We start from the raw sequence: 10,168 nt of genomic DNA on the forward strand, positions 1-10,168 counted from the left end.
TTAGTCCCACCAAAAAAAAGTATTTTACATCGAGTAGATGCCTCTCTAATAAGTTAATATCTTCTTCTTTAATAAGTTAATATCTTCTTCTTCTTCTTTTGAAATTGTTACTATGTTTAATAAGTTCATATTATTGGAGTGCATCATCATTCATTATTGTCCCCCCCCCCCCCCCTCTCTTTCTATATTGGGACATCATCATTCATTCATGTCCTCTCTCTCTCTCTCTCTCTCTCTCTCTCTCTCTCTTGGAGGAAACCAGGGCGCCAGATGCTTTCAAATTGGTCAAGAGGATTCTTTTGGTCACCTTCTCCCTCTAAAAAGTTTTCTTAGAAGCGGAGGTCAATGCCTATATTTTTCTCTATCGAACTAAGGTCAGCTGCTTTAACATCTTGAACATCTTAACAGCTGTTTGTGAGATCTCTATCCAAACTCTTCCAAAATCCAAACTATTAACCTTATTATATATGAGTCTTACCCAGCTTTTATTTTGGCAATTTCTGCAGTTTTCCTGACCATGTGGCTTTTTCTTATAATCATAACTCAAGGGCCCAAGCTTTATTTTGAGGACCCTTCCCTCCACTCAATCTCAACATGCTCTCCCTTTTTCACCGAAAAGCTTACGGTAATAATAATGAAGTCACAAACTTCACTGACTTTTTACATTAGCCCTCCTCAAACAAACTCCATCCTCTATTACCCCATACCCCAATCTCAGAATTTAGAGAGAGAGAAAGAGAGATGCTGGTTCATCAGAGTTGCAGACTTTCCAGTAAGTGAACATCTTTCCCCTATTGCTGTGTTTCTCATTTTTGATGTGTTCATGAAATTCTTTCTGTACTGTCCTGTAAAAGCATGTCAATTTTTCAATAGGAAACAGTAGAATTCAGGCAGCACGTACCAAATGCATTTCTAATATAGAGAGAGGGAGACTGGAAAAAGCACAGTAAAAGCATAGAATCAGCCTTAACTCTCCTGCTTAAAGAGAGAGAGAGAGAGAGAGAGAGAGAGCAAGCAGTTTGCACGCAAAACCAACCAATTTCATTTCTTTCCAATCCTGAACATAGGGGGAGCTACACATGATAACCAAAAAATAAGAAGAAGAAAACCTTTTTCTTCTTCTGTGGGAGCTACACATGATAACCAAAAATAAATAAGAAGAAAACCCTTCTTCTCTTCTGTGCCTGCAGAAAGCAGACATGTATACACACTCAAAAGGCTTATTTGCCCTGCACACCAAAAAAACAAATACCAATCCACCAATCCACTTCAACTGGTCAATCCTAATCTTACTCTTTTCTTCTTTCCTTTTTTTTGTTTTTTTCTCTGTTTTTCTTTCTGACTACTTCTCTCTTTTTCTCTCAGTGCCGACTATACTTACACTCACGGACACATTATGTAATTCTTCAGTTTCTGTACATATAAAACTGATAAAGACCTGACCATTTATCACAAAAAGACGATAAAAGAACACACATTCATAAGATAAGAAAGAATGGTGAGTAGACCCCCTGTGTGTTTTTGAAGAGGGATAAAGGAGGCTGAAATCAAAGGGCATGAGTAAGTGCCCTCCTGCAAGATGGTGGGGATGTCTTGTTAGAAGAGGTCGGAATGGAGGTAGTTTTCTGGATTGGCGATGGGGTCGCCAGACCGAATGTACTTAATAGGAATTGCCTCTCCTGAAGAATGGACAGACACCATGTTAGAGAAAGAGAGAGAGAAAGAGAGAGAGAGAGAAAGTGTGTGTGTGTGTGTGTGTATTGGAATGTGTATTGTATTATGTGCATTTCTTTTCCTACTTGGAATGTGTTTTGTATATGTGCATTTCTTTTTCTACTTTCTTACCATTATTCATGATAATTCTTTTTTTTTCTACACCTACATACATACACACAGATCAATGGAATCTAGTGTTTAACTAAGCTACTGCTGAATGGAACTGGCAGAACTGATGGAACCCATTGCATGTGATAGAAGAGAGTGTCAATGGTGATAAGTTAGACAAAGCTTGAAAGGAGAAATGTAGAGTGTCAATGGGGATAAGTTCGGCAAAGCTTGAAAGGAGAAATGCAGGGAAACAGTAAAGGTACGTGTTTTCTTTTCTTTTTTTTCTTTTTTTAAATATGAAATATGTTTCACCTCATACAATGCACTCAACTTAGAAATCTCAAGAGATTCAGGGGAACCAAGAGAGCCTATGTTTTTTGAAATATGAAATATGTTAACAACTGTGTTTCCTCAATAGTGAGAATCTTTAGTTTTAACAAGAAACATGCCACTGTTTTCTTATCATGTCCAGTGGCCAGTGCTTCTTGCAAACCACAGTCAACTATCGTCATCTTTTCGAACAACTGAAAGATAAATATACGTTCCAAATATTGTAGTGTAGGAGTTTATACATTACACAAACCAACTAATTTGGATGTATGAGGTACAGGAATATTGGTCTTTCCAGGGTTCTCTTCTGCCCAACAAGTGATATGCATATCTGCAGGTAAGAAAAATTCCTGCACCTCCCTCTCTCTCTCTCTCTCTCTCTCTCTCTCTCTCTCTCTCTCTCTCTCCCTCTCCCTCTCCCTCTCCCTCTCCCTCTCCCTCTCCCTCTCCCTCTCCCTCTCTCTCTCTCTCTCTCTCTCTCTCTCTCTCTCTCTGCATATTGTGCGTGTGCATGTGTGACTTAAACATCAAACAACAGAATAAACTGAGGGAACATTTAGCAAATGCTTCTTACACTGTCTGAAAACTGTGGACTCGGAATACCATCAGCGAATGACCGAAAAAATGGGATCATTCGAAGAGGAGATGAGAACTCCACATTCACTGAGAAACACGAGAACTTTCCATCTTCATTTGGCTGGATGCAAGATGATAATAGCCCCTCTGCATCAAAAACCAAGACTCAATCCAATGCCAATCCCAACAAAGCCAGACAAAACCATAAAAAAAGAGGGGGGTCATGCCTGTAGAATAACCATCTTCAATTCCTTGAATCTCTTCTTCATTTTTCTCCCCAATGCAATCATCTGTGTTTTCTTCCTTGTTAAAGGCTACGCATTCTTCTGTTTGTCTTTGATCTATTTTGGTTATTTCTGCATTAGACTGGGGATTTGAGATGGCACTGTCTCCAGAATTTGCTGATAGGTCCTCATACAATTCAGATTGCCTATGCAATGAAACCGACCATATTTTGTCACCATCTTGGGCTGTCAAATTACTATAGCTTCTTGAATAATAATTGGCTTATTACCTCAATGGAAAAGGGCTCCCTGTTTGACTGCTTTTCAAATCTGTAATCAAGTTTTTGAAGTCTTCAAATAGTGGATCAAGACCGGCAACTTTGTGTCTCAAAATATCTGAATCTCCACTCTGAGCTAAGAACTCCTGGAGTTCCTGTAGTTCACAGAACATTAAATATGAGGTACAAATTTAAGAAAAATGTTTATTCAAATTAAAGAATATTTTTTGAAATTAAGTTCTTTTAGTAAATATTATTGTTTCTAATGTAAAGTGAGCAGCTTAGGGTCCATTTGATTGTCAAATTAGATCCAAGGAGTTTTTTTTTTTTTTTTTTTCTCAATTTATATTTGACCAAATCATATTTTGGTGAATTTTCATTTCCTGCTTACAGGTGTGTGATTGTCCCAATTTGAATTGCAATTTTTTATTGTGCGGTGCAATGGTTAGGTGTGGCCATGTGCAACGGAGGTGGTAGTGGTGGAGTGGTGGTGTTGGTGGTGGCAGCAGTGGAATGGTGGTGGTTGTGGCTGGATCGTGGTGGTTATGGCAGTGCGGTGGTGGTCGTGGCAGTGCACTGGTGTTGGTGGCGATATGGGTGGCAATGGTGGTGGGGTTTTGGTAAAGAGAGAGACAATTGATGCAAAAACCACTCCTAGTGGTTTTTCCACAGATGACAATTGGGGGTCGAAAAATCAATTGCAATTTCAAAATCTAACAGACCTACAGGGTCACATTGTAATTGGCCAGATTTGTAATTTGGTCCAAGTTACAATTTGGCCTCAATTTGGCTAGAAATGAAATGCGCCCTTAGTATGTGGTTATGGCCTTAATGTGAGACCAAACTGAGAACATGGATCAGAAATGCTTTACGATATTTGCATTTGCTCACCTTCCATGCATTCTCAAAACTTTGATTGGATCCTTGTGTGTTAACTTTCAGGGCAAGAGAGCTTAGCAGTTCTGCTTGCTGCAACAAAGCAGTGATCCTTGGGTCATTCTTAGCAAGGAATGTTTCTTGGACCTTTTTATCACCCGATCCTGCATTTGGATTAAAGGGTAAGAGTAAGTGACTATATACATGTTCGAAGTCAAACCATTTATATATGATTGCATATAAATTTGATTCTCGGTGCCATAGTTCTTGTCTATGATGAAGAAATATTCAAGGGAAATAAACACTCATATCCCCCTAATTTTATGTTATCAAATGAACCCCCCCCCCCCCCCCCCCCCCCCCCCCCCCCTCCCCCCCCACCCAAATGTTGTATTTAAAGTTAATACCCCTTTTCTCAATTTCTTTCTGAGCTTCTGGGTTGAAAATCATAACTTATGTGATGACTTTGGATCTTACAGATCTGAAGTAAACTTTTTTTAATAATAACTTCAAACCTTTAAGATCCAAAGTCATCTCTTGGTGTCAAACCTTGAAGGTCCAAAGCCAAGATTTATATTTGAGATACAAGTCTTGGCTTTGCCCCTTTAAGGTCCAAAAGCCAAAGACTTCAAAAAAGAGAAAAAAAATATTGGCTTTGGTAGTTATTCTAGGAAGACTTCCATTGTTTTTTAAGGCTTTGCCTTTGGACGTTGATGGTTTGAAGCCGACTGATACAATTCTTGGATTCTCAAGGGATGACCTTGGATCTTTAAGGTCCAAGGTTATAATTTAAGAAACTTTGCTTCGGACCTTCAAAATCAGAAGTCATCACATAATTTATGACTTCAGATCTAAAGTTTGAAATGGGGCATTTTGAAAAAAAAATAAAAAGTTGAAAAAGAAAGGTACTAGTGTAATATACAACATTTTAGGGGGATTTTTTAAATAACGAGAACATTAGGAGGACATGAACATAAATTTCCCAATATTCAACAATGGTTCCCCTGTCCATGCTTTATAATATTATTTTTTTGGGTAAATATCTCTTATGATATTATTGAAACATCATAAATTGCAAAAAACTAAACATCACAGTAATGTCGATAACTCTCTCTGCACATGCAGGACTATAATAAAATGAGAGCTAAACAAATCATCAAAAGAGACATAATTACTGAGAGAAACTGCATACTATGAAAATAATAAGTACAACTCAATTTTGGGGCAAAAAGAATGGTGATCCATTTACCATCTTTTGTTGCTAATTTGGATTCATCATTGTTGAGACACTCAGTTGATAGGTCTACTATGCTGTTGTAGTTGGGTACCAGAGCTGCAAGAGGAGATCTGACTTGCTGACTTATCGAACCCAAATCTCCGCGAGACCTCCCTTTCTTTCTAGTATTTACATCATGAATGTTAGTTTTCACTATATCCATGACGCTTCTTGTCCTTATTTCTTCGAATCCTGATATATGGGTCCTGAACCACATTGCACCACATGCTTAGAACATCTGAGGAAGTTGCTCTGATGTATTAGATAATTGTGATACCTCGATAAGCTCCAATGTATTAGATAATTATGAGTGATTTTTCATGCACATATGTGATCCATGATGTATATCAATCCCCATATGTGTGATTCCCAGATGGCTGTTTTGGTCTGAGCATTGATTGAAGAAGGTCCATGGTTCTCATACTATTATATCCGAGGTATCTTAGTCAGTAAATTTTCAGGGTCCCAAACCTATGGGAACCACATAAAACATGTGTACAGGCGTATAAAGGTATATGTAATATTGATTGGTGCCTTTGGGCCATTGTTCATATTCTTCCATTTTCTTTGTTTTCTAAATATTTACTTTTCTTCCTTTATTTTCCTTTATTTTTAGGTAGTTTAGCTGGGTTTGCATGAGGGCAACCTTCAAACTTTGAACCCTTGAATCCCTCATATTAAGCTCAAAATTACAAAAAAGTTTAGCAATGGTATTATTAGACAAATATGCCATAAACCAGGTGTATATATTATATGCCCCATGAGGATATCCACCTTCCATTACTTCCCAATGACAGTTATTCATCCATGGACAGTTAATCTCCACTGTTCCTCACTGGAAATGGATGGTGGTTGTCCCCTTGTAGTCTATATTATAAACCACCAGTTTATGGCTGATTTGGCCATATAGTATGCAAGTCTTTCTCATTATTTGCCAAGTTGTATTCACCCATTAATTGCCAAGTTGTATTCACCATGTCAACATCTGTGTCTTTATCTGGTTGGCCTATACATCAGTCCCATTTATCGAATTTTTTTTGTTGGAATTTCAAAACCAGATTGAAGTGTGGTGGTGTCAGTTGTTGCTTATACCTGATCCTCTTAAAGGGTGATGTATCATTTGGGAGGATAATTCTTTTGTTGTTTTCATTTAAGCAGTTGCTGGTGTTTTCCTTCGATTGGGCCTCTCGTTTTGCTTTTTTCTTGCAGAGAGTAGTGAACCTGTTTTTCACTGCATTATCCGTCCTGTACGATAAAAGAATCCAAGTTAGAGGAGGTTTCTTGTCACTGCCTGACCAAATGGAGTTGCAAGCACAAAACATTGAAGCTTCAAGAGATGACTAAAAGCTTGCTTCTAAAAGGTAGTTTTGCTTAAGTGTGATCCTCACATGGAGATGTAGGCTGTAAAATGTTTTAATGGGCAATGAAGAAGTTACCTGCCTGATACCACCTTGGCAATTTCAGTCCACCTGTTTCCAAATATCTTTTGTGCCTGCATTTGGACTTTCTTGTCAGTTTATTGGCAAGTAAAGACCACAAAGCAAATATACAAATAAAAATCAGTCTCTGATTTCAATAGTTATATCCTTTGCAGGAGTATACCATAATAAGTGAGCTTTCAAATGTCAAGTTCTCAATGGACATGATTAATATATTTCCAGTTTTTACAATTTTTAACTGTTTTAGGTTGTCTCAGCATGAGGCCTTCCCAGAAATGGCCAGGCTTCAAAACCTTGGCTATTGAGGGGTAGTGGAGCATGAGTCAACCATTATAAGAGTTTTCAAATGTTTTCAGGATTTCAAAAGTCTGCAATAAAAGTCTACAATAACTAGAAGAAAACACAACAGAGTGGGAAGCGCATAACATGCACCTGTGGTATGCAGTATATTGCACACCATGGGGACATCCACCATCCACTTCCACCAATGGATAGTGGATATTAGCTCTCTTACCCAAATAAAATAAAATAAAATAAAAAATAGGATACTAACTCAGAATTTCTGATGACATAGATTCAGCCTTTGCTCAATCTCCACTGTCTGTCATCAAAAATGGATGGTTGATGTCCCCATGGGGCACCATACGCCACATACAACTAGTGTATAGAATACTTTCCCTTACAATTACAGAAATGGATACTAGCATACCTCACATAAGAGCTTGTCCTCTTCGGCCGACCACCCCCCTTTCTTGAAATCAGAGTTTAAGTAAGTGTACCATCTGCAGTCAAGAGAAAAACTTATAAGCCCAAGTAATCGTTCACGCTGTTTTTGCAGTTCAAACCAGAGGATCATGTTAGAAAGATGCGAGAATTTTGATCAACCTTCTTCTACATTGTCTACTTGTTTTGTCCTTGAACTTGGAGGCAATAGCAGTCCAGCTGCACATTTAAGAAAAGCAAGAACCTTGTAGGGGTTAGTTTTAGTTCAAAGGGCACTTAACTAAACAGAGTTTTGAACTGATAATATAAGAACTAGTCTTAAAAAAAGGAAATTTGAATTGCAAGCAAGAAACTAGTGACGATGGATTATCTCCTAACCTCTCTGTTCCATTAATCCTGATCTGTTCACGCAATAAATCATCCTCCTGTAACAATATAACACAAAGTGAATACACTTTTAGAAGGAGAAACATCAATCAATAAAAGATCATGCAAAAAGAATTGAAAGAAGTAAAATTTTAACAATGCTGATTGGATGTGCAGAACTCAAAAAAATGTCAATACAAGATCGAAGGAAAAACATTGAGAGAATTGGTCTTTCAAAATGCTCATTATGTATCTGTACCATAACAGAAAACCAATAGACGATCATGCAAAAACCGTTGACAGAAATGAAATCTTCACCAAATGTTGATTGTAAATTTATAATTAGGAACATCAATATAATATGATGCAAAAAACTTTAACAAGAGTACACTCATTTACAACTCCAGTTATCAAATTAGAACCAATGAGAAGCATCAATATAAAGATTATAAACCTAAACAATTTACCCCAAGAAAGAAAAACTAAAATGTTTTGATTCATCTGAAAGCCCCCTCATCAAAATTCGAAAGACAAGACGAAAACCAGATAAAATTTGACAAACAAGATTCGAAACCAGATAAAACAGAACACCCCAAAATGGAAAATCAAAGGGGAAAAAGACAAATGGGCACACAATGAGAAGCTCAGAGACCTGAGGAGTCCAAGTAACAATGTGTCTATCTCTCTGCTTTGGAACTTCATGGAGCTTCTTCATGGCCTCCATCTCAAATCACCCACCTCCTCTGAAACTCTCTCCCCTCCTTTAATCCAGTCAGGCAGGGTAAAAAAGTAACACTTTTTGCTTGGCCCCAATCTCTCAAACCCCTTTTTCTCTGATCAATTGACAAAGCATTCAAAGGTCATCCATGCTCAAATACTCAAACCCAACTTTTTCCTGATGTTCACTGTGCAGAGATAGCTACAAATTCTCCATCAATATACAGACCCAAACTCGAAAAAGAACCTCTTTTTCAACTGTAATCCCCAGTGAATTTTCCATTATACCGTATATTATACGTATAATTTGAAAAAATCAGGAGCTTTAGACGAGAATTGGCACCTTAAATTGAGCTGAAAAGCTCGAAAAAATGCAGATCTGTATGAAATACGGTCTGAATACAGCAAAATTTCGTTTGAGCCACTCTTTCTTGGGCCTTAATCCCAAATTTTCGGTGAAAAATTGCCAATATTAGGCAATAGTGGTCGGAATCCGAAGAAATACGGCGTCGTCCGCATTATAATTTCTCTCAAGAAACTCGGGATCCGAGAAGAGTAGAGTTAGAGAGAGAGTGAAGGGTCTTTATAACGGGATATTTAGAGAGAAGTCCTTTATAACGTGATAGCTTAGACTTTAGAGAGAGAGAGAGAGAAGGGGATTTGGGCGCGTAGGATAACAAGTTCAAAAAAATGAAGAGAGAGAAAATAAACATTGAGAGAGAGAGAGAGAGAGAGAACACTGAAATCCACACGGGAATTAATGGGGAGCAAGCCTAAGGAGCAACGCTCAAAGCTCCTTTTCCATTATGTTTGGTGCGTATTTTTAAAGGGAAAAGTTTATATGGAGCCGAGGCTCTAAACAATCAAATTTGAGCCTACCTAAAACTTTCATTATAAGAGGTTGTTTTGATGTTCAAATATCTTCAAATTGATCATCTCCACACCAAGATGCATGGACATGAGAAAAAAATAGATTTCGAGTTTTGAAAATAATGTATTTTTTAACTCATTTTTGGACGGTCAATTTTAAAAATTTTCAAGTTTTCATAGATATGTCGATTTACATTATTTTTGAAACTTTAAACTTCATAAATAAGTATAAAAATATAATTTAAGGCTATCACAAATATTTCCAATATTGAAACTGCATTTCTCGATACTATCTGAAGGTAGGCTCTAAATTGATTGTTTAGAGCCTAGTCTCTATACAAACCGCACCCATTTTTAAATAACCGTACCAATGGCGTAGTCTCGCAGGAGTCCGTTGTATGTTACTAGGGTGAAACCGTGAGAGTGCTATTTTGGAAGGATTTTTTTGATATGGAATTTTGATAACCAATTTGGATAAATTTAGTATTTTTGGAAAGTTTTGGTAAAATTTTACGCTCACTCTTGTCTACCATACACAATCCACTTCTTTTACTTGAGTTGAGAGTTTAGAGTCACCATCCTTCTTAGACCGGAATGTATTTTAAAAAAATGAATTTTGAATAATAAAACAAGTTCTGACCATCCAAAAACTAGAGATTGGTTTAC

At 37.4% G+C, this 10,168-nt stretch overlaps 1 protein-coding gene and 1 long non-coding RNA gene across 6 annotated transcripts; one reads left to right on the plus strand and one right to left on the minus strand.

Annotated features, from left to right (window-relative positions):
- Positions 1–184: 184 nt before the first annotated feature.
- LOC148782631 (uncharacterized) lies at positions 185–5,938 on the plus strand. Of its 4 annotated transcripts, XR_016055047.1 has the most exons (6): positions 185–374; positions 549–772; positions 1,897–2,086; positions 2,438–2,494; positions 3,629–4,293; positions 5,432–5,938. It is a non-coding gene; the product is annotated as an uncharacterized LOC148782631 (long non-coding RNA). The 4 variants fall into 4 exon arrangements; XR_016055045.1 differs by lacking the exon at positions 5,432–5,938 and having other exon boundaries at positions 3,685–4,067; XR_016055046.1 differs by lacking the exon at positions 185–374 and having other exon boundaries at positions 566–772; positions 1,947–2,086.
- Positions 1,019–9,513, minus strand: LOC18422422 (transcription factor MYB124). 2 transcript variants are annotated; one of them, XM_020665007.2, is made up of 13 exons: positions 8,976–9,429; positions 8,568–8,748; positions 7,928–7,974; positions 7,712–7,768; positions 7,536–7,608; positions 6,824–6,879; positions 6,480–6,632; positions 5,361–5,593; positions 4,127–4,275; positions 3,248–3,390; positions 2,961–3,163; positions 2,732–2,880; positions 1,019–1,679 (listed from the first exon to the last, which is right to left on the minus strand). In XM_020665007.2, exons 2-13 carry the CDS (start codon positions 8,637–8,639, stop codon positions 1,548–1,550), a joined length of 1,467 nt encoding a protein of 488 aa, XP_020520666.1. In that variant the 5' UTR covers positions 8,640–8,748; positions 8,976–9,429; the 3' UTR covers positions 1,019–1,547. The 2 variants fall into 2 exon arrangements, with proteins under 2 accessions (XP_020520666.1, XP_011623133.2); XM_011624831.3 differs by having other exon boundaries at positions 8,568–9,513.
- Between the last annotated feature and the right edge of the window lie 655 nt (positions 9,514–10,168).

The sequence above is a fragment of the Amborella trichopoda genome, chromosome 4 (assembly GCF_054954075.1).
Source record: "Amborella trichopoda isolate Santa Cruz 75 chromosome 4, AtrichopodaSantaCruz75HAP2 v2.0, whole genome shotgun sequence".
In the NCBI taxonomy this organism is placed as follows: Eukaryota; Viridiplantae; Streptophyta; class Magnoliopsida; order Amborellales; family Amborellaceae; genus Amborella; species Amborella trichopoda.